General features: G+C 46.4%; 1 protein-coding gene across 2 annotated transcripts in view; it reads left to right on the forward strand.

Moving 5' to 3' along the window:
* GFRA1 (GDNF family receptor alpha 1) overlaps positions 1-24,553 on the forward strand; it is a gene marked incomplete at its 5' end in the record, with an annotated part of 207,885 nt that overhangs the window by 52,674 nt on the left and 130,658 nt on the right. Inside the window, one exon of one of the 2 annotated variants that reach the window (XM_080913608.1) lies at positions 7,211-7,225. The exons of the other annotated variant lie outside the window; for it this stretch is intronic. Coding sequence (XP_080769734.1) covers positions 7,211-7,225 — 15 coding nt within the window. The remainder of the gene's footprint in view (positions 1-7,210; positions 7,226-24,553) is intronic. 2 annotated transcript variants of the gene reach the window in all.

The raw sequence follows: 24,553 nt of genomic DNA on the forward strand, positions 1-24,553 counted from the left end.
AACAGGATGGGAACAGAAGGCGAGGGAGGTCTTCTAAGGCCAAAGGACTCGGGTGGGGGCTGAGTTCAGGGCATCCAGGCTGTTTGAGATAGTCACTAAAGCTTTGCCAAGGCTCTTGGGGGTTTCTTCAGTTTGAACTATTCGCGTGTGTGCCAGGAGGAAGTGGGAGGCTTGTGGGTACTGGCTGTGTAGCCTGTGCTGTCTGGCTTTGGAGACACTTAAAACTAAATCACAGCCTGTGTGGTGCCACAGAGGACAGGGACAGCCTCTGGAGGACAGCCTGACTTTGGCGCTGCTCCAGTGGTGACAGACCTGCACCCAGGCAGGAAGGGGCTCTGTTATACTCAAACTTCAATATATTTAATTAAGGACTGAAACAGTTCCCTCAGGCAAATTCTCTGAGCTGTCCCAAGTGGTTTCTACCTATTTTGATTTAGTCACTAGAAAGTGTGTCTTGTTTTTCCTACTCTGGCGTTTGAAGGTTGGATGTCATTAGGTCCCATATATCTCAAGGTCCCCAAATAAGTCATTCATAAGGGAAAACTCATGAGGTAATATTTGAGAACCTCCTTGGGGTTTCCTACTAGCATAGAGTTAAAGCGTGACAAGGTATCGAATTCTCATCCTCCCGACTACAGTTGTCACAGTTTTCAAACAAGCAGTTGGTAAGTTTATAGCAGCTTGAGTCATGCAGCTGCAGTGTGTGGAAGGCCTCACATAGCCCAGGTTTGTCACACATGCATGTTACTTGAGTCTCCATGGCCGTGAATGAGGTCTCATTAAAAACAGGCATTGCTTTGGACAACAAGTTCTTCTGATAAGAACATTGTTACTACAGTGTTGCAGGTCAGAGAAGACCAGAGATGGGACAAATTTGTCAGACCGTGTTCCATTCTGCTTATTGTAACAGTGACATTAACTCAACTTGTGAAATACAGACCATGGACCAACTTCCAAACGCCAAAGGTTTAACACATGAGAGACGCTGATGGTGGTCATGGGAATTGTGAAAGAAAGATTCGTTTTCTTGCGCTTACAGATGAGGAAACCAAGCCTGAAAGAACCTAGCAGCTCCTTGGAGCTGGCTAGGAAGACGGTTCAGCCAGGGTTCAATCAAGTCTTGTTTGACTACAGTGTTCACACGTGTGTGCTGATTGAAGGATCAGGCTCTTTCTGCTCCACCCACATGAGATCCTGTGTTAAGTAAAAGGCTTTCTCCTCTCTTCAGGACAGAGCAGTCATCCTGTCTGCCTGGCAGAAGTCTAAATCCTGATTCTGGGTTTTCAGGACACAGTGACCACTGCCATGGTGACGTGGCATTCCCAGTGACGTGGCATTCCCGCCTTCTTCAGTACAAGCACATATATGTGGTAAAACTGGACTTTAGCTTTGTCAGCTTATGACAGGACTGGTGACATGCTGGACTGTGAAGGTGGTACAGTTGTTAACATGCTCTGCAAGCATGGAGAACTGAGTTAGGATCCCCAGGATACATACATAACACCAGACTGACATAGAAACGTCATAGAAGCTGGAGACAGGTGGATCCTTGAAATTCGTCATTGAGCTAGCCTAGCTGAATCACTGAGAGTCTTCCTCAAAAAAAAAAAAAAAAAAAAAAGAAAAAAAAAGAAAAAAAAAGGTAGAGTGTGATTAAAGAGGGACACGGGGGTAGAGTGTGAATAAAGAGGGACATGGGATATTGATTTGTGATCTCCACACGAATACAAACATACACACAGGCTCAGACATACGCACCTTGAAACAATTGGACATCCTGAAGTAAAACAGAAGATAATGGATAAAAAGAGAGCTTGTCCTCAGTAAGGGAAAGCATGAGCTGACCCTACTTTTCAGTGCAGAAAACAATTCATTTCATTCTTACTGGTTGGCGGTGGTAGAATTCAGCTGGATACCCCTCGAACCGCATGCAGGGCTGGCTGAGCTTGGGGACTCCGTGGCAGAGACGGATACCGAATGTGACTTTGGCTGATGGCGACTGTGACTCCTTTCAGCGGCTCTCCAGATCCCTTCCCCAGCCCTGGTCAGTTGGGTACAAGTAAAATTTATAGTGCTTTACCGTAAAAGCCCTGGACGTGAAAACAGACTTTTCTCTCGGTGGCTCAAACCACAGGAGAACTCGTGAGACAGCTGTCTCCCCAGGTGAGACTTCTTAAATGGGACTTAAGTGCATCGAATTTTCAAGAAACTAAACTGCCCTCATGTATAATTTAACCTGGGAAAGAAGGAAGAGCAGGGAGATGAGTGTGGTTACATTGCTTGGGAAGTAGTAACTCCCCCTCCCCCAGAAGTCATGCCCACTCCTTCTGTTGGGCAGATCTTGAATGTGGTAGTGTGTGGGCTAAGCGTGAGAGTGTAATAATGGTGAAAGTTCTCTACCTGTATTCAGGGACTGCGGGTTGAAATATTAATTATTCCTGGCAGACGGAATGGGCAGTAAGACCCCCATCTGCTTCTCCTCGTAAAACAGAGCGATAGGTAAATGAAGGACAGCGGACTCACTTAACCCGCGTGGCTCTGTGCGTTGCTAATTATTAACCCAGGCCCAAGACGGGTTCACCCAGAGTGTAGTTAAATCATTTTTAATAGAGGTAAACACTAGTCGTGTGGGCAAGCAGCACTCAAGAAAATTTCTCATCAGCCACGTTCAGGAATCACCTGGCCTAATTGCCATAACTTATTATTATTGTTATTATTATTATTATTATTATTATTATTATTATTAATGATAAGTAATCTAGTCTTTTTATGGCCTGGGTCTCTGAGGACTCCATGCATTACAGAGCTTGGGGATTTGAGTCCCTCCACAACGGTGGGGGAGGGGCACGCATCCTTGATCTTCCACCAGGTTAAGGAAGGCAGATCTGGAGCCCTTTCTTCTGTTTTCTTCCCACACATGAATGGCCAGCTCACACATGGCCTTTCATCTGGCTCCAGGACTAGAAGGGCTCCAGGGGCTGGAGGGCGGGGGAGCTGGGAGTGAGGGGCTGGGGAACAGGCTTTCTTTGTTCCCGTGAGTCTGAGCAAAGCTTTGTCTGAAGGAGTTGGTTTCCTCTGCATCACTGTCCCTGGTGTCTTTTGGGCTCAACCTAATTGTGGCTGGGGTGGTGGTCACTGGTCACTCCCAACGTTGGATGTGTGATTCTGAGTCCTGCGAGGGTAGAAAACACCACAGTGTCTTACCCTCAGTGTGGCTTTCAATGGCTTAAATATCTCAGTGAACTTCACCTGCCCGGCGGCATGGAGTGGTTTCAGAATCTGTAGCAAGGAAATGAGAGGTCAGAGGGGCAGGTCATCTCCTGAATAATTCTCTGTGGTTGGTTAGATGGAAACCTTGACCCGGGCACTCCCGTTCCTCCCGCTTTGATCTTTAGAAATGGCAAGGCTGATGGCTGTAGAGAGATGGATGTTGTGCTCACATAGGCTAGAGCACAGGATGTTGTGGTGAACTTTGGGGCCATTATCTCATAACATCCATTGGTGTGTGTGTGTGTGTGTGTGTGTGTGTGTGTGTGTGTGTGTGTTTGTGTGTGTTGGAGTGTAACATGTAGTGGAACCACGGAACCACGTGGACACATCTCCCCTATTCCTCCTCCCCCACTTCCATTGTTCCATCTACATTCAAGCTTGAGTTTGGGTGGCCATTTTCATAATAACCTGAAATTTTGAAAGGCCATCGACCCATTATGATGGGGGAATGTGGAGTAAGTACTGCTAAGGATGAGGTGATTTATGCCATGGGCCCCCACAAACACAGATTTAGAGTGTAAATGCCATGCCGGTGCCCTTGTAGAATTTGTACTAGAGTCTGTTCACATTGATGCGTGGGTAAAACACGCTTGGAAAAGCTTTTTAAAAGATGACGGCAACCTGAAATAGCCATGCGACCGCCACGAGGCTTTTGGGAACGGCAGGTCTGAGCGCACCTGCGTGTGTTTGTCTGCCAGGATCCAAAGCGCACAGTAGGACTGGGAGGAGCAAGGCCAAGACATGAGCCCTGGGTTCCTTCCCCACAACCTGCCGGTGCTGTCCAATGGCTCAAATGAATTCTGAGTTTCAGAGGAAATGCTGCTTGTCAGAATCACGGAGGGGGTTGAGGATTCTGGACGGATGTTGAGACTGCTTCTGTATTAAAGGATTAATCTCATTTCCCTGATGTTCTCAAGGTTGGAGGTTTCTGTCTGTATTCATTAAAGGGGGATGATACATGTCTAATTTGTTCCCTGCTAATAATCATGATAAGCATTTGAACTTTATTAAGGTTAAATGAGTCTCCTGTAGTCCTGGCTCAGCCTTGAGGTCCATGTATAACCCTTGGAAAGACTTTTTATTTATCTAGACTCAGTTTCCTTATCGTGTACATTAGGAGATTGGTAAGACAGAAACACCGTCTTTCGCTTCCCTCTCAGTGGGTAGCACAGTGCCCATCGGTCTGGATGTGAGTAGTTTGAGGTCCATTGCCCCTATCCTCAGGAGCTCAGAGTCTACAGAAATAACTAATTATAATCGGTTTGTAGCTGGGACATGCATGGATTACTCCAGGAACACAGGTAGAAACGGTGAGTTCCCTCTCTGTGGGGACATACTTCACGGTGCCTACGGCGCAGAGCAGGAGGGAGGTCCAGGAAGAAGCACAGGTAGTGCGGTAGATTGAAGGGGCTGCCTACAGCCTTTTCCTCAGTCCCCGGGCAGGGGCATTGCATCTGCTGGGCCAAGGCTAGAGGATACTGCACAACATTTTAGATTGCTTTAAAATTTAGATTGCTTCTAAAATCTAAAGTAATAAGTGCAGTATAGATACTTATGGTGATGCATTACTCAGGACATAAAACAGCAACATTCGTTCATGTTTAACATAGACAGTTTTTTTTAAACACATCTCAGTCCTGGTTAGGTGACTGATGAGGAAGAATTCTCTAAGAAAGGAAGATGGACAGATAAAGTAGAGGAGTTGGGAATAATGGGGATTGGCCCACATCCATGTGGGTTTTCCTCGGAGTCAGGGGGATGTCTCCCATTTCGTGGGAATTGGAAACTTATGTATTTCTCATCCAAGGCAGACCGACTGGCTTGGTATGGCTGTGGGAACCTGTGTTATGTGCATGGCTGTCTTAAAGGGGCATGTACGGAAGAGGGGGGGTTGACTGGGGTGGGAGAGAGAGTAATTAGACTGTTCTTGACAATTTCATACACATATAAGGTAAAGGTTTAAATTAACAAAATTAGGGGACTGTCTGCACCATTCATGGCCCTTGGCTCTTCCTGACCCTTTTGGAGCTGGCAGTTCATGTGACAGTGATGTAAAATTGATGTTAACTGTGTAGTTCTTACTTGTTTTTTAAATAAAAATAAGGTTCATTTTAAGCAGAGATTATAGATTATAAAGTGTGCTCATTGCTCAAGATTAAAATAATATATAAAATCTCACATAAGATTAAAGAAACCTAAGTTCATCTACTAAAGATGAGCGATATCTTTGGGCCCATGGACACATAAATGTCCTTGGGGTCATGTGCTCCACCTAGATGTCAAATGTTTTCATTGGAGGTCAGTTAAAGTCTATAACCATTTCAAAGTGACTCAGTGTGGGGTTGGGGAGATACAGGTACGCTGTGGTGTCTATGTAGACTATAAAATAGTCACTTCTTTCCTTTCTCCTTCACACAGATTCTGGGGCACAAACTTGGGTTCTCAGGCTTATGTGTGGGGGATTTACCTGACCCCTCTCTGCAGTCCTCCTTGTTAAAATCACTGCACAGCAATGCACACACACACACACACACAGCAATGCACACTGTTCCTCGGGTGAGTATTGGCAGCAGCCCCAGCTTGCCCATTGTAAACAATACTTTGGTGAACCTATCTCTAGATCTCTTTTGTATCTTTAGGAGGTATTTTGTTGGATTAAAGTCCTAAAGTTGTTGGTCAAGGAATGCAGATTGCATATTTTGATACATGCTGTCAGACTGTCTTCTGAAAGCTTCGTTTTTGTAGCCCTGCAGACAGAGCAGGTGCTAGCTTCCGTCTGGGTGGTCCTGGGTCACTGTTCCCTCTGTATCTCGAAGACAGCAAATGAAAAACCATGATCAACTGAGAAACTTCAGTGATTATCGGGAGCTCAGCTCCCTTGTATGTGGAAGTTTTTGTTTGTTTGTTTTTAAATACTTTCTAAGTGTAGCTGTGGTACTGAGAGATTAAGAGGAAAACTATTATCTTTGATTCCTGATTGCTAAATGCTGAAATAAATTGAAAACTAAACCAGTATCAGAATGGGAAAATTAATGGCAGCATACTCACAGGGTAGAATTCTCTGTAGCCATGAAAATGGCTGCTGTACTGGGAGTCCCATCTGCAGTGTTGAGCAGAGACCACAGTTAGAAAAATGGACCTTTACTGTCCATTTACTAGGTCAAAATACACTTGGTATTGGAAGTCTTGTTAGGCAAGCAGGCTGTTTTGTTTTGTTCTGCTGTGGCTACTAGTAACAAAGTATTTAGCACACAGCAGACTCTCAGGAGTTTGTTGACAAAGATACATGATTGTTTTTTTTTTCTTTCATCTCTCTAGTAGACTTAGGGTTCACCTGTAAGACACCATGTGCCTATTAGTCACGGGTTTTAATTTGGGAGTGTATGCGTGTTTTGTTTGTGTGGTTTAAATATGACCCTTACCTCACAGACCTTTGTGAGGTATTGTCTTCTGTTGGTCAGGTAGCTTTTCAGAGTTTGGTGGCTTCAGGATCAGGCAGGCTAGGGATCAGTTCTGAGCCCCCGCTGTACTAGCCCTGTGGAGACTCTGTTTCTTTATAAAATAAGAAGGATACAGAGCTGTTTCATAAGGCATTGCAATCATGACATTATGGGTCTCAACAAACACCTTTGTTGTATGAGTTACACGCCATCTATGTCCTAAGTCCTTAAGAGTCAGGCATGACACATTGAATCTTTGCAGTCATAATGCCTGTATTTTGGTTTTGGGGACAGCAAATGACAGAGTTCATAAGTGTCAGCCATGACTTAGACACAGGTGGTCTCCACCCACGGCCGGAGCGTGGTGTACAGGGAGTGCTGTGTGGAGAGCACTTAGTAAAGCCAGCATGTGTGAGCTGATTGTCACACTTTCTTCTTCACCATCATTAATTTTTCTCTCTTTCTCTCCTCCCCTCTTGCATTTCCCCTTCTGCTCTCAGATGTTTTCCAGCAAGGTAAGTTTTGGCCACATTCTGTTGCTCTGCTGTTGCCTATACCATTTGGGTGGTGGGACCTGGCCTTCTCTGAGGATGTGTCTCTGAAAATTAAGGGACCCAATAATGACAGTGAGGTGCCATCAGTCTCTCTGGGCCCTGCTTCTTCCTCTGAACCACGTTTGGGGTTGGGTCTGAGAACTAAACATCTAGGGAGGAGGGCAGGGATGTCGTGGGACTTGGGAGGAACAGGTATCAGAGGGAGTTGTCCTGAATCAGAGGCAGCTTCTGTTTTCAGAGGGCTCCCTCAGCCAGCCCCAATGGAGATGTCTTTGTTGAGCAAACATGTAGGCCAGGGCCGGCTGGTTTGCCTTCCAGCCTAGTCCTGCCTCAGCTGAGTGTATTACTGACAGAGTCAGGCATCAGTGAACAGTGTCTTCTGTTTTACAACCCAAGGTCTCGTGCTCTGGTGAGCAGAGACCCACGTGTTTTCTCCCGTGTGTGCCTGACTGGTGTGTCCTCGTCCTGCATAGCTGGAACCCATGGGTTTCATGCCGGTGTCACTGGCGGGGTTGTGGTCCTTACTTGTGCATAGCCACATAGCTCTTTGAAACAGAAGGGAACCCTGGGGTCATGACCTGACTAGAACCTTCTGGATGCACATGATGGGAGAATTGCCTTTCAGTGGAGTTTGGCTAATAGTGGCAGACATTAGCTGTTTGTATTCAAGTTTGGAAATCTCTCCACTGTTTCTGGAACTCAAAGCTGGTTTACAGTAAAGATTTAAAAATATGCCCAGGTCTTCCATAAATAGCTTCAGAATATTCTTAAACACTGGATACCTTTTTCAAAACTGCTGTTGCACCCCAAACACGAAGCTCACATTACGGAGAGGACTTGCTCTCCGATAGAAGCCAGGTTGTGGGTAACGAGGAGGGTTCTATTGTGTTGTCTTTTAAGAGTCTGGAGTCGTAGACCTACTTTCATAAATAATTCATAAAATTTCAACAAGCTATAAGCAATGAGTTCCATTTGACTGGAGACTAAGATGGGCAGAATTGGAAAGGTGTCACGGCCGTTGGCGTAATGAGAGTGTGGTCGGTCGGTACCCGTTGCTGCAGTGGCTTCTCATCCTTGACAAATTGGGGGGTTCAGCGAGACAGTGGGGAAGGAGACCCCCGTGAATTGTGATATAAACACCACCCGCCCGACTCCAAATGATATCTCTCCCCTCACAACACAAAGCGCTTGAATCAGAAACATGCATTTCAGGGCTGTTGGTGAAGGGGGCTAAGGGGAGAGCCCCCCTTCCGTGCGCCACGCCGTCTCGAGCACTGTGATTGATATAAGGAGTGTCTGTCAAATCCGTGTACCTTTTTCATCGGCCGTGCCGTTTGATTGATGGGATTTGCCTGTCATTTGCAATGATACACACAGTAAAACTTATAATCATCTACAAATCACTGGCCATTGAGACTTAATAGCATCCGAAAGAGAAAGACGCCCGTAGCCAAGCATCATGGGATGGGACCGAAGCTCTCTCTGAACATACCACAAGAATCTGCGTCCGCGAAGAGCTACTCTCCTCTCAGTACCATCGGCCGAAAGCTTCTCAGTCAAGGGCAGGACTTCATGGGCCTCTCCCCACCCGTGCTGCGGTTTTGCCCGAGTTGATCTTGTGCAGGTCGAGCTGCAGCCTCAGCCGCTTCGAGTTTACCTGGGCAGCCGCACTGGCCTGCAAATCCCCTTTCCCTGCAGGGTCGGCCTCTGGATCTTTAAACCTTTCTGCCCCCTTTTCACAATGATCCCCGAGCTTTGGGGTCAGAGGGCAATGCTATCGTTGTCCCCTTTGGAGCTGAATATTCCACAGTTCTCTGTTCTCTGCTGATTTACCAGCTGTGATGCCCTGGCCACGCTCACATAGGTGGATGGATGGTCCTACCCAGAGCATGCACACAGGTGAGTGTGCTTACTGAGGGAGGTCAGGAGAGAAGCTGGAGAGGAGGAAGGGGATGTTAGATCTGATGAAAACATCACACGAATATATGAAATTCTCAATAAAGAGTCACTTCCAAATGTATAAGCCGAATTTGATATACCCAATTTCTATTTATTGATTTTTAATAGTTATCTACTCTCATGCAGGTTATACATTTTTATCCATATTTTGTGCAGTATTATTTGACTCTGAGCACCAGAACTTTGAAAATATTCGCCGTTGAGATATTATAATTTATAAATAAAAGAATGAAAGACTTTGTTCTTGAAGGACTGTTTTATTCTGAGACACCCCATAAAGGATATCTAAGAACTTACACAGTTGATACCTACCCTTTCCCCGTGCCTTTGTTTCTGGTCACCCTACCTATGAAAACAGTGTTCCAAATAATGTTGACAGACACAGGAATTCAAGCCAAGGAATCATCCTTTACACAGACTCTGGAAACATGGTTGTTACATCAGTTGTGGTAGAAACAAACAGCAGGAATCTAGTGTTTCCAAATGTGTGGGTGACACTATGGTCATTTTATGAAACCCATTTCAGGGTGGCCTAAGTGGCTCTTTCTTCCCGAACATGTCCTGTGGCTGGGCATGGGGCGGGGTGGGGGCTGGGCACTGTTGGTGTGCCTTGTCAGCAGGAGGAAAGCCTGTCTGCCTGCAGTATGGCGTTTGTGCTGCTGTGAGCTCCGGCAGCAAGCGGTTGACAACCCCAAAGCTTCTTGGAGGAAGCACATGTCACTTCCTCTGGATTGCTTTTTCTTTACTTCACTACAGATCAGTCTTGTCACGGGAGGTGACAGCATTGCAGCTCCTGTTGGGACTGCTGGGGCTGTGTGTTTGTGGGTGTGGGTTTCTCTCTTGATCTGGTGGCATTTTGTAGCTTGCTTTGGCTCTTTTCGAAAAGCTACTCTCTTAGGCCATGGCTGAAGATGGTCAAGGGCCAATGGACCCACAGCTAAATCTTTTCCAAACACAGAGCCAAGGCCACAGAGCCACGTTTCCTGTGGTTCATAGAGCCCCTTAGCCATGGTTCTTGCTCAGTGGCTCTTTAAGTATGTACTGAGACACCACGTGTAGACATACATGTCTCCACTTAGAGTTCTTTCTTAGCAACACTTCAGTGATGGTGAACAGGCCTGCACGCCCTTGCAGGCACACGCCCACACAGGCATGCTTGCCTCATTTGAAGCCATTGAAGTGCTTTTCAAAACCCACTTGTCCGCAGACGACACCTGGGTTCCACAATTGAACAGAAACAGAGCAAGCACCTTCAAGATCAGAACACCTTGCTCAGTGGGGCACTTGTAAACACGTATGGGTGCAGGAGCCAGACGTAGCTGTTGAGTTAGTCTTCCTTGTACTGAAGTCTTTGTGTGACCTGAGACCAAGGAGACAAAGTTTCCCTCACTCCCACTGCCTCCCAGAGCTGGGCTGTTGCTTAGGCAGAGATAGGTCCTTGCCTTGTGTCTTCTGTGACAGAGGATAGGTGTCAGGTACTTTGTTGGGTTTGATGATCTGGAGTGAACGAAAACAGCAACGGTTCTTTTTGTGGGTCTCACAGCTGGGCATGCAGGATAGTTGGTAGCCAAGGAAACAAGGAAATAAAACAATTTAGAGTGTGTCAAGTAACAATCATTCTACAGTGATGTTCTGGTGCCTAAGAGGAACACCTCACATGGTGTGGTCAGGGAAGGACAAGGATGATGGCGTGGAGAGTTTGGAGGATGAAAGGCCCTTCGGCAGGTTTCCAGGGTTCTGGGCTCCAGGGGAAGCAGATGTGGCTGGGGCTGGTGAGTTGAGAGAACTGTATAGAATGAGCAGGGATAACAGGGCTGAGTGGGGTCTGTGGCTAAGGGGAAGGAAGCTGGAGAACAGGGTTGAGTGGGGTCTGTGGCTCAGGGGAAGGAAGCTGGAGAACAGGGTTGAGTGGGGTCTGTGGCTCAGGGGAAGGAAGCTGGAGAACAGGGTTGAGTGGGGTCTGTGGCTCAGGGGAAGGAAGCTGGAGAACAGGGTTGAGTGGGGTCTGTGGCTCAGGGGAAGGAAGTTGGAAGAGCTTTTCAGTGGAAGAGGGGTCAAATCTTATTTACATCTCAAAATAGCTCCTTTGGCTGTAAGCGCACAGTAGCAGAGGAGCGCATACGGTATGGAAACGGCTACAGCTGGACGCCCAGTGGGCTGAGGCCCTGCTCTTGCCCTCTGGTGAGTCTCTGCTCTTCTAGGCTGGGAACCAGCAGTCTGTCCAAGTTACAAAGCCACCTTTCTCCAGAACACATGCTTAAACGTGTGTGTGTGTGTGTGTGTGTGTGTGTGTGTGTTACTTGCAGACAACCACAGGTGGAAAACAGGGCCAGGTCATTTTCATTGCCCTTGGACCTGTCTGCATCTTAGTGGCCATTCACAAAGCAGCTGCATTCCTTAGTGTCCTAGTCATATGGGAGGAAGCTGTCTGCAGGTATGTTCACCTAATATAAGGTCTTAAGCATGTGCGTGTTTGGAGCTCTCCCGAGAGTCCTAGACCAACCAACAGATTCAGGTCATGACCACATGGAAGATCAAAGCCTGTCAGGAGGGGTGGCTCAGCAGTTAGGACATATAGCTCTACTGGAAGACCCAAGTTGGATTCACAGAACCCGCCTTAGCCTGTAACATAGGTTCCAGGAGACCTGGCGCCTCCTTCTGGCTTCCTGGGACACCTGTACTCATGTGCATGTAACCACACACATACACAGCACTAAAAGAAAAATGTAAAGATAATGCACACACACAACAAGCACACATACATATACGTTTATACACCCATATATGCATATATGTGCACATATACAATCACGTATAAGCACATGTATGTATGTGTGCATATATACACACATATGCATACACATACATATGTGTGTATGTATACACATGCATACACGTGCACACATGCAAGCACACACTTATGTGTGTATATATACACATATGCATACACATACACATGTGTATATATACACATATATACATACATGTGCACATATGCAAGCACATACACACATGCATATATACACACATGTATACATATACATGTATGTGCATACACACATGTGCACACATGCAAGCACATATACACAATGTATGTATGTATATATACAACTATGCATACACATACATATGTATGTATTCATACATATGCAAACACATACACATACACACACACACATATATATATATACACACACTTTGACTAAGTTAGAGCAGAACCAGTAAACCAATCTAAGGTCCCCGGAACCCTAGCATATGGAAAGAGAGATTGTTCACTGATGATACTGCGGCCCCTTGGACCCTTATGTCTATTTGACACAATTCTTCAGTTCCCCAGGTCATATGGGAACCAGGTGAGAGTTTGGATACCTTTGGACAGAATTTTTTTTAAGAGAAGCCAGAGATCTGGGAATGTATGCAGAACTCCGATTGTATAAAGCTTAAACATACAACTAAAACCTGTTTGTGCCAGGAAGACCTCTGCTCTCCAATGGGTGACTGGTACTCTGGGGAACTCGGCTCTGTTCCTGGTGGGGTTACTTTTCTTGTGCATTGGGGCAGTTGTGTAACCCCGTGTCCTTGGTTTTTCCTCATCTGTAAAATGGGAGGACTGGGGGAGCCCACCCTGCTGCCTTCCTGCCTGTAGTCTTAAGCTGCCTATGGGGTTGAGTCTAAGCATAGCTTCATAAGGTTTTGAGTATTATCTGCAGGGCCTGGGTGGGCACTAAGCATTCAGGTTAGAGAGCTGGCTTCAGAAGTCTACCACAGCCATTTTGAAACATCAGCTCTTCCCTATCACATGAATTCTGGGATTCACAATGGATGGCAATGCTTTTATTAATTTGAAGAGAACAATAAATCATAGTTTGGTCTCTGGCAGCCAGGCCAAGCTTGTTAATTGTTGGGGTGGGCTTGTGGTGACAGGAGACCACAGTCATTTATAATCAGCTCCACTTGAGCTTTTCTGCGTGTTCAGAACTTACCAGTCCAACTCCTGTGGCCGGATCTTAGGTTTTCCCTGACCACTTCAGAGAACCCATTATTAAGAGGAAAGCTTTGGCCCCTTAGCCATGAATTATGGCTCCTTTGATAACATCTTACATTATGAAATACTCTTCTCTTTATGAGTGTGGGATTTGGGTGGATGGATTAAATCTGTTGTTATCATTTTTAGGCAGATGTGCTAAGTTGCTATGCATGATTGTTGATTTGTGAGCGGAGGGTGAGAATGCATTAGTGCTGTGGTAGAAGCCTTTGGTTCCCCGGCCACACTGTCCTTTATGTTAATGTTCACAGTGAAGGCAGGCAGGCTATTTTCTCATTCTGCCCAGAATTAATAGAATATTCCGTGCCATGTGGGAAATGCATCTATCTTCCCAGCACGAGCGGACAACATTAGCATTTAATTTTTACATGGATTTAGTGTGCGTGTGTATGCATGTGTGTGTGTGCCCGTGTGAGTTGTCCTATGTCCACTCTAGTAGGAGGGTGTGGTTTAGGATGGGGTTGTAGTCCCCCACCACTGCCCTGCTATCCTGTGCTTCAAAATTTCCAAACTTGTAAAGGTTTGGAAGCTTTGATTCTTCCACTGATAATCCTTTACGTTTTATTGAAGTGTCAGGCTGCACATCTGAAATCCAGCCCTTGGGAGTATGAGGCAGGGGCATCACAAAGTGTTGGGTGTCAGGGTGCATACCTATAACCCAGCCCTTGAGAATCTGAGACAGGGGCATCACAGTTTGCTTGACATGGTCATTATGATAAGACCTTGTCTCAGAAGAAGCCATCAGGATAATGATAACGCAGGTCTTGGTTGATTTTTGTATTCCAAAGATTGCCTGGGCCTTTGATGCACATTTTCCTGTTGGTTCTTTCTTAAACATCCTGCAGTGGTTATAGTTGGTAATCTGATCTTACAGGAGAAAGCAGAAGTAGGGCGGGATTGGAATTGCATAACTAGAGAATGGTAGAGTTGGGTCTGTCTTTTTAGTTGATGGTCTTCTGTATGGAACAACCTGAGCTATAAAAGCAAGAAGACGGCCTAGAGTGTGCTGGTGTGCTTTGTGCTTAGGTCCCTGTAATTAGTGGGTAGACACAGAGGGTGAGCAGGGTATGAAGCTCCTCCCACGTGACTGAGAGTAGAGTCCATTCATGATGAGACTTGAGAGACTCACTGTTCTTTCCTGTGTGAAGACACAGTGAGGTCTAAAGGAAGGGAATGTGTCCTCATCAAATGTCAGACCTGCTGGCACCTTCATCTTGATGACCTGTCTACTAATAACCCACCACCCTGGGACTGTTTCCACCTGGGGATTTTAAGGGATCAAACATTTTGTCCAAGGCAGGTGGTTTCTCAGATCTTCCTTGTTTACAAATGGTGCCATCCTTCTGAGGAAGAGTCCTCAAGAGGATGTCGTGGCTCTGCTTGGCTGGTTGCCCTGTACCCATGGTTAAATTTTACATCACTTGCTCTGTGTGTGAGCTTGCGGGAGACAGTTCTCAGGTCCTAGGGATCAAACTCGGGTCCTCAGGATTGGTGGCAGGTGCCCTTACCAGCCAGCCATCGCTCTGGCCCTGTTTGATTGATTGATTGATTGATTGATTGATTTAATGATCAGGCTGGAGCTGTGAATATTTAAGGAATGAAACAGGACGCCACGTGACCTTGCCCCATGACCTTTCTGCCCCTTCATGTGAAGGATACATACCGTCCCCACAGAAATGATTTATTACTGTTGGCATGGACCTTGATCTCTTGACTGAAATGGCATGTGTCAAATTCCTCATCTGTGAAGTTACTCTTCTCTTTTATGCTGTTCTCCTGAGAGGATTTCACTCGCAATTTCCCCTTATTTTAATACTCCATTCATTAATTCATGTATTTTTCTGAAGTGTATAAGTACCTATAATTTATAATACCAATTAATATAAACTCATGGATATTTATTTTATACTCTGTCTTATCACTGTACTATTAATTTCCTTGCTCAATTTGTTCTAGTTTGGGGCTCTGGAAACCTCTTTATATATTAATAATCAAGAGCACACAAACACGTGTGTGTATACACATATACACATACATATATATATACATACACACACATATACATACATACACACACACATATATATATATATATACATACATACATACATACACACACACACACACATATATTTGCACAATATCACAGATATTTCCTTATGGTGCTCTTGTTGTTTTGCTGGGACAATGATTCTGAAACTAAAATCTGGGTACAGTTTGGCTTGTCTCTGCTGGAGTATCATTTTATTTAGATCCTCCTGACTGGCAGCACAGTACAGATGCACACATGTGCACACGCACACACAGGTGCACACACACATGCACATATATGCTGACCTCTGAAAAATGTCTATTTGTAAATACCTCTCAGTTAACCAAGTATATCTTTATTAAATGAAGCATGTCACTTGGGTCTCCAGCTCAGTCCATTACTGTAAAGACGACGCTGGCCTTCTGTCCTTGCTGGTTGGGACTTGGGCCCAGATGGCCTCAGTTCAGTTTCTTCTACCCTGCCTTGTCCTAATTCATACAGAAGGAGCAATCATAGACTGCCTGTGGGACCCTTTTCAAGGCGTCACATGACCGCACAATCAGGGAAGGGCAGCAGGTTCAAAGTGCTCTTCTCTGCTTCCACACCGACCCAGGGTTGTTTCCCCGCCTCTCCCCACACCAGCTTGGAAGTAAACTGTGGGTTTGCCGTGGCTAGAGTGGTGGTGGCTGGTTGCTTGGAGACCTGCCGCTGAATGGAGCACTGTCCTCTGCTCACTTTCTCCTGGTGAGCCAGGGGGAAGTGGTTGGTCTGTCTAAGACTTTCTGCATGTCCAAGGCTCACATCCCTGCACCTTCCTGGGATGGATTTATCCTCTTGGGGAACAAACTCAGAGCCACCTTTGCATCTCCAACTTTGGTCTCGGGGTAGATGATGTGGGTTTGTGTTGGGCAGAGGAGTTGTTGTGCACATGATTTGTGCTAAAGGAATTGCAGTTTGGGCTTGTGAATTTTAAATCCTCCCCCTTTCTGATACAGGGTGTTGATATGTAGCTGTGGCAAGCTTGGGACTCACTATGTTGACCAGGCTGGTCTCAAACTCACAGTGGCCTGTCTGCCTTCACGGAAGTGCTGGAATTGAAGGCCTGCCATACCCACCAGGCCTAGCATTTTAGATCGCTGTAACTAGACCCAGACACATTTTATTAATTAGAAAGGAACCATCCCATGCAGCACGTTATACCAGTGAACTGTGAGCTCATTTCTCCTGTAACGTAAAACTCTATGCTGTGGGATTAGAAAAACTCTTGGAAAGCAGATTCTGTATCTTTCCCTTGTTCAAATGTCTTCCTTGCAACAAGTTATCACGGTGTTTGAAGAGGGAGCTGGCTGGAAAGGGGCAGATGAACAAAGCGACCCAGCACTTTCAACTTTTGAGATATTGGTTGTGAGAAGTGCTGTTGGGCGTCATCATGAAAAAGAGTTGGGGACTTTCTGTTGGGTGGCGGCAGTGTTGCTGTATATGGCACATCTCATAGGTTTGCTGAGCATGCCACTCAGATGTCATGATTTCCTCCAGGACTCAGACAGACAACAGACCACCAGCGACCATAACCTTTTTATGGTAAGTTCAGTCACGGAACTGGTCACTGCTCGTCATATACAACCTATCAATAGTTATACAGCAGTCTGATCAAGAGATGGTTTGTCGTCGTTGTGGCATAGAAAAAAAAAGAGGAGAGCAGTTCAGTGTGACTTTGGTAAGCTCATGAGATCATCCACATACTGAGCTTTTCACCTTTCCAGTGAGCTTCGAGTGCCAGGTGAACACTGACCGGGCTGTGCGATGCTCCTTGGCAACGTCTCGTGGACCAGCCTTTATGGTTGCTCTTGGTTGGTCATTGTCAGCTTCCAGTGGCCTCTCACCATGCTGTGCTTGCCAGCCTCAACCCCTCCGGTCTCCGCTGCAGAACTGCTGAGACCCCACTGTATCACATGTCTGTTAGTAGATCCTGGGCAAATGCCTTGTTAATTAGGAGATTGGTCTCTAGCTTTATGACCCATGTTTAACTTAAATAAGAAAATCATTCAATTTGCTTTTGGCTTAACATCCTTTCCATAGTATAAAACAAACAAAATAAACAGTTATGAGTCATTATCAAAGAACACAATGCAAGGATGTGCATTAAAACGATGTATATAAATAACATCATTTATTAAGCATGTATTCCAGTATTAAAGAGTAAATTTTAATAATGCAAAAACTAGTTATTTTTTTTTCACCAAACTATGATTTATCTGGTCTGGCCCCCCAACCACCAATTTCTCCCACTTTCTTCTCTCTGACTCTCCTTCCCAGATGCCCAGGCTGGTGGGCAGCCCCTTCTAGGTGGGGTGTTTTGACATGGAGACTTCTGTGACTGCCGTATCTAGCTGATGGACAAGTATCCACCTGCTATATCTACCTGCTTACTAATTTCTTGCGACACCTCCATTACCCCGCCTTTCTCCATGCTATCAGTCAAGGACCAGTCAAGGATCCCACAGTCAGGACCAGTCAAGGATCCCACAGTCAGGACCAGTCAAGGCTCCCACAGTCAGGACCAGTCAAGGATCCCACAGTCAGGACCAGTCAAGGCTCCCACAGTCAGGACCAGTCAAGGATCCCACAGTCAGGACCAGTCAAGGATCCCACAGTCAGGACCAGTCAAGGATCCCACAGTCAGGACCAGTCAAGGATCCCACAGTCAGGACCAGTCAAGGATCCCACAGTCAGGACCAGTCAAGGATCCCACAGTCAGGACCAGTCAAGGATCCCACAGTCAGGACCAGTCAAGGCTCCCACAGTCAGGACCAGTCAAGGACCCCACAGTCAGGACCAGTCAAGGATCCCACAGTCAGGACCAGTCAAGGTTCCCACAGTCAGGACCAGTCAAGGTTCCCACAGTCAGGACCAGTCAGGATCATCTCAGTGTGTGGCTTGTTGTTGCTGTGCAGCTGACCAGGTCACTGTTAAGGCTGCTGCAGCACACAATCTGAGTCAGGGTTTCTATTTGCAGAGATAATGACTGTGGGAGGAAAGGGTTTGTCTCAGCTTAGGGCCTATAGTTTGTCATTCAGGGACGTCAAGGCAGGAGGAACTCAAGGCAGTAGCCTGGATGCATGGGGCAGAGGCCGTGGAGGAGTGCTCCTCACCGACTTGCTCCTTAAGTCTTTCCCAGTCTGCTTTGTTCCACCATCCAGAACCACCCATCCCTGGGCTGGCTCTGCCCACAATGACGGGGCACTCCTACATCAATCAAAGATAAAGAGAATGCCTCACAGTCTTGCCCCCAGGCCAATCCTGGGGACACATTTTCTCAATTGATGTCCCTCTTCCCAAATGACAGAGCTTGGGTCAAGCTGACACAGAGGCAGGCAGCTTTGTTTGTAGCTGAGGTTATCTTTTGAGAGGCATTTCCAAGTTGATTAAAATGTGTTCTTAGGGCTGGCGAAAGGGCACAGAGGATAAACAGAACTTGTAGTGCGAATGTGGAGGCCTGGAAGTCGGTCATAAAGGGCAGCAGAGGGCTGAGTGGTTAATGAAGGAACAGTCCCAGCACAGGTGGCAATTAGGGATGGGGGCAGAGAATGTGAAGGAGACAAAGACAGGCATGGTATTGTGTTTATAAGCTGTTGCTAGGGTAACGAACCTGACAGATCCCTGGCTGGGATCAGATGAGGACAGTTACAGAGCGTTCCCAGTTTGTTGACTGCTGAAAAATCTCTTTTTTGTCTTCTGTTTTTGAATGATCCCAGTATAATTGAAAAGATTTTCGTCTACTAGATGAATAGTATTGGTTATTGAGTTTTTCTATTTTTATTCACTCATCTTACGTCTTTTGGTGTTGAGCAGTTAGCAGTCAGCTACTCTGCATTGGTCACCGGAACAGGGAGTGCTCTGTTCCCGAGCTGACCAAATTCCAATCCCTTAAAAAAAAAAAAAAAAGGTTTGATCATTTTAGATAGTAATAATTTCCTCGGTTTGTTTAAAACCTGGGCAGCAAAACTTAGAGTGGCTCTACGAAGCCCTGCCCCTAACCGTTGTAGCCTTTTGAGCAGAGAACGGTGTTGGCTGAGCACACCAGTGTCCCTGGTGCACATCAGGTAGCACAAGGGACCGCTCCTGATGATTTTCTTACCGGCTCTTGTCAGCAAGAGTGCTTTTCACATCTGTGAACTTAGCTCCTGTCTGCAGCCAACAGATACCGACTGAATGTTTGTGTTTCTCCAAATTCCGTGTTGTCCTTTTAACCTGTAGACTTTGGAGTGGGGTCTTTGGAAGGGCAATTAGCCATACTGACAGTCTGTGCCACAGGGAGCAGCAGACTTTCCGGAAGAGGTGGGAGAGCATCTGCTTTCAGCCCCTGTCAGGGAAGGACACAGCAAGAAGACAACCACCTGTAACTAGGAAGAAGGCCATTACCACAACCTGTCCTGCACACACCCAGTCTCAGACTTCCACATTCCAGGAGTGAGAAACCAGCACTTGCTGGTTAGTAAATATGTATGGCTCATTTTGGAGCTTCATATAAACAAAGCACGAGATTCATTCGTTCATGAGGTATTTTTAAAATGTCTCTGTCTCTCTGTCTCTCTGTTTCTCGTTAGTTAGGAGAGTTGTCTCTGTAGCTTTATGACCTTTCTTTAACTTGAATAAGAAAATCATTCAATTTGCTTTTGGCTTAATATCTTTCCATAGTACAAAATAAATAGAAAATAAACAGTTATGAGTCGTTATCAAAGAGCATAAAGCAAGGATGTGCATTAAAACGATGTATATAAATAACATCATTTGCTAAGAATGTATTCCAGTATTAAAGAGTAAATTTTCATATGCAAAAACTACAGTTATTTTTCACTAAACTAATATTTATCTGTTTGGTCTGTTCCCAACTACCAATTTCTCCCACTTTCTTCTCTCTGACTCCCCTTCCCAGATGCCCATGCTCCTTCTAGGTAGTGTTTTCGCATCCCCCCTTGCTTTCTCGTGAGTGCACCCCCCCCTCTGTGTGTGTGTGTGTGTGTGTGTGTGTGTGTGTGTGTATGTATGCAGGTGTGTGTGTGTGTGTGTGTGTGTATGTGTGTGTGTGTGTGTGTATGTGTGTGTGTGAATGCTGTGTGCATGATCACCACTGGAGGTCAGAAGAGAGCATCCCCTAGTACTAGAGTTATCTAGGTCAGCCCAGAAGAGATGCCGTGAGGGTCACGTGTTCAACAAGTCCATCTACTCCTCATTTCTCAGAAGCTGGTGTGGATTCAGGACTCTTAGTTTTGTTTTGCAGAGGGCCGATAGCTAGATTGAGTCTGGTGAGTTTAAACCCAGGCAGCTGGTCTGAATTCCTAATGCCGCACAGTCACTGTGGCAGGACCAGGAGACAGAGTTGGACTTGCCAACAGTCAGGGTTGGCAGAATTATGACCAGGTAAGAGGTGTCAGCCAAACCTGAGAGAAATCAAAGCATCTGCCCAGCAGAACACTCATGCATGTGTAATCTATTGTTAATAGCCCAAGATAGGAAAATGCAGGCTCCTCTCAGCAGGAGAAAGGGACACTGGGATAAGAAGGAGAAGCACTGACACCTGCAAGCGTGTGCCTGCCCAGCATTTGAGACACTGGGGGCACAGGAGGCCGGAGGACCGCAAGTTCAAGGCCGCTCTGGGCTGTATAGTTAGATTTTGTCTAGAAACAACACAAAACAAATCTTAAGAGTGCTTGCTAATCCTGCCTGGAATTGGGTTCTCAGCACCAATGTGGGGTGGCTCACAGTTTTCTGTAACTCCAGTTCCAGGAGATGCTCTCTGCTGACCTCTAGTGGCACACATGCTCTCACACACAGACACACACACACACAGAGTGGGGGTGGGGATTAAAAGAACATAATACCTCATAATACCTCTTCTAGGCATATGATTATTTTTCAATTCTGTGAAGTTCCAAAAACTAGTCTGAAGGCAGACACTCAGACCTCAGCTGGCTCTGGAGACACGGAGTGGAGACGCACTTAGAAGTTGGAGATATTCTCTGTGCTGATTGGTTTTGGGTTATGCAGTTTTATGTATCTGTCCAAACTCAGAAGAGGGGCACTTAAGACTCGTGTGCTCTACCTTTTGTAAATTTCACCTTCAAAGGAGAAAAAGAAGGCTCAGACGTGAGCAGTGGTGACTGATGTGTCCCCCGACGCAGGAAGGGCAAGGGCACTGATGTGTACAGATGGCTTTGGAACACGTCCAGGAACTACATGGGCAGTGCTTACCGCTGAGTGGAGGAAAGGTGCACAGATGGAGACACAAAATAAAGCACACGCATAGGTAACACTCTGTTAACCCAGAGGGACAGAGGCGGTGGGTATGTAAGCATACGTTGTGAGATTCATCAGCTTGGCTCCGTTTTTGAAAACTTCACCGTGAAATATTGAGGCGGGGGCGGGGGGGAGACAGATTCTAGTTTGTCTCTATGTAAATAGAGAGAACATGGCCTCACCTCTAGGGTACGGGCAGCACCCCAGACCCAGCTGTACAGAGCCTCTGATGAGGAGGAGACAAACGTGTGTGAGAGAGAGGTAGTTGCTGAGCAGGCTCTGGACTTGCACGCAAGCAGCCCGGCAGTGGAGGGCACAGCATTGAAGGGCTGCAAACCAGGCGGCTTAAGACAGCACCAGGTCATCATTTTCCAGTTCTGAAGATGAGGAGTCTGGAGTCTCACTGGTGTCTCTGGGACTGTGAGCAGCCCTGAAGGAGCGACCATCTTTGCTTTCCGCCCAGCTCCTGGAGTTCTGCATCTCGGCGTCCTCCAGGGGCTGCTTCACCTCGTGTTTTATGGTGCCTATGTGTGTCTTTAGTCTGAGGACACTGGTCATTTTGAATGTAGAACCCACTGCACTGGCATCTCCCCTTGGTCTGTAGAGACTGATTCTCAATAAGGTTGTATTCTGGGGTCGGAGGTGGCGGGGGCATTGGTGGATGCTATTCAACCACTGGAGGACAGAGTTGGAAAGCAAGCAAGAGGACGGAAGCTATACTCTGAGGATGTACAGGGGAAGTGTGGATTTTAAATGGCAGGAGAGAGAAGGGAGGGCCAGGGTCAGAGCAGAAGGCAAATGCGTTTGCATGCACCGGCGGTCCTCTGGACCATGCCCTCTCTTCCCACTCATCTCCCGAATATCTTAAAGAATTAAAATGTAAATCTCGGAAATTAAATCCATGGGCGCCTTGTACACAGAGGAGGCTCTCGCAGAACAGACAGAGCTGTTCTCCTTCCTTGTTAAACAGCCACACACGGGTGGGCAGCCGCGTCTGCACGCACGGGTTTTATTTGAGATGGATTAAGTTTCGTGATGAACGAATCTCAGAAGGATTGCAGGTGCAGCTCTTGTAAGCTTGCGAAAGTTCAGCTTATCTGAGGCTTATCGAAACCCGAGGAAACCTTTCAGGCCAGCGTGAGGTTAGGGACCTCCAGGAGCTGAGAGTTAATATCCTGTATCAGGAAACACCTGTGTAGAAGGGAAGGTCTATAAATTAATGTTCCCTGGGCCCAAGGGTATGCTGTGGTTTTTGGCTTCCTGGGCTTGGACCACCCCTCTGGTTGGTGAATGGATTTCAAGTGCAGGCCACAGGCCCTTGTGGGAAGAATTAATACAGCCAGTCCCTGCGGACCCTCACCTACATCCAGTTCTCCAAGTAGCTTAGAACATCTGGCCCCAGCCACTACCTAAACTCACACCATCCCCTTTCCTGTAAAGTCCCCACCTCTTTACCTTGTTTAGTAATTTTCTTGGGCTGCTTGGACCAGTTAGGATGTTTGCTTATGGCCCCAGGAGCCTCCCCTCGTAGCTTATTTGAACACACAGTTCTTGACAGGTTCCTTTCCTGGACATTCTCGGTTAAAAACAGTCTTATTCCCTCATTTCAAACTTTTTGTTATCAATTGAGCAGTTGCCCTCACCCCACCCCCAAAACATTCCAATATTTATTCACTTTAAAGCTCAGAATGTTTGGAAATAGGGTTGACTCGGTATAATTGGGCTACTATCAGAAAATACCATAAATTGAGTGGCTTTTAAAAAGTAATTTCTGACAAACTTGTAGGCTGTAAAAGCTGACGATTAAAGCCAAGCACTGGCAGAGTTGGTGTCTGCTGAGGCTCAGTCTGTGGCTGATGGATGCTGTATTGCAGCAGAGTTTGCAGCAAAGTTTGCACACAGTGGGAAGGGCTTGCTGGGGCTTCTATGGTGGTGCTAATCCCACAACTTAGTCACCTCCCAAACACTACTAATAGTATCGTGTAGGGACTTAGGTTTCAGCATGAAGATGTTGGAGAACACGAATTTCCAATCCAGGGCAGCTATACTTGAGAGGACAACGTAGATCTAAGTAGGACTGGTGGTACTCCTGACGTAGAGAGGGCACAGGCTGAAGATGGAGTCAGACAGGAATGGGCGTTGCGTTTCCACTGATGCTGGGTGATGTTGATGTTTTTCTCTAGAACTTCAAGAGGAGTTACTGCAGTGTAGCGAGCGCAGCACTCCGTGCTGTCTGAAAGCTGTTTCCTGCCTGTCTGTTCAGCTTGAGTATTCAATGCATGGATACAAGGGCTAGCCTTGTCATCAGTGCTCACAATTCATTACCCAGAAGGCCTAGCACACAGTAAGTGTTCTTTGAGAACCTGTCAACCCATGGGCCCTAGGGTGGAGACAGACATGCACCATGGAGGTCATTCATGTTCAACATCACACACTCGGCAGCCACCGCTGAAGCCCAGATGTTCCTCACACAAGGTTCACGTTTTCTTGCTACTCTGTGGCAGTTTTTAAAAAGTTACTCTTGATGCGTGTAGTACAGGTGGTCGCTCCGCCTCTCCTAGTACATGCCTTGGTTTGATGAGGCTTCTGAAAAGAAGCCGAAGGTCATTCACAGTTTGTTCGGCCAAACAGAACATCACAAGGCAGGAGACCTCCAGTTCGAATCAGAAAATAGATTTCCATTAAGGACTAGACTAGAGGCTGTGGCCTTGGTAACCCTCACACTGGAAGCTGCTTTGGGACAGGACTTGTCTTCTTTACCATTTCGTCACGAAGGTGTGAGATGCTGTCCACAGTTATGGGATGCTTGGATGAATTTACATGTGTGGGCACGTGTGTAGAATCCTGCACTCACTCGCCATGCATTCCCTAAGCTCTCTCTGCTTTGGTCTTCAGTCGGTGTCTCTCACTGACCTGGGACTCCCCAAGGTCACAAGGCTGGCTGGTCAGTGAGCCC

Source organism: Micromys minutus (genome assembly GCF_963924665.1).
Source record: "Micromys minutus genome assembly, chromosome: 2".
Classification (NCBI taxonomy): Eukaryota; Metazoa; Chordata; class Mammalia; order Rodentia; family Muridae; genus Micromys; species Micromys minutus.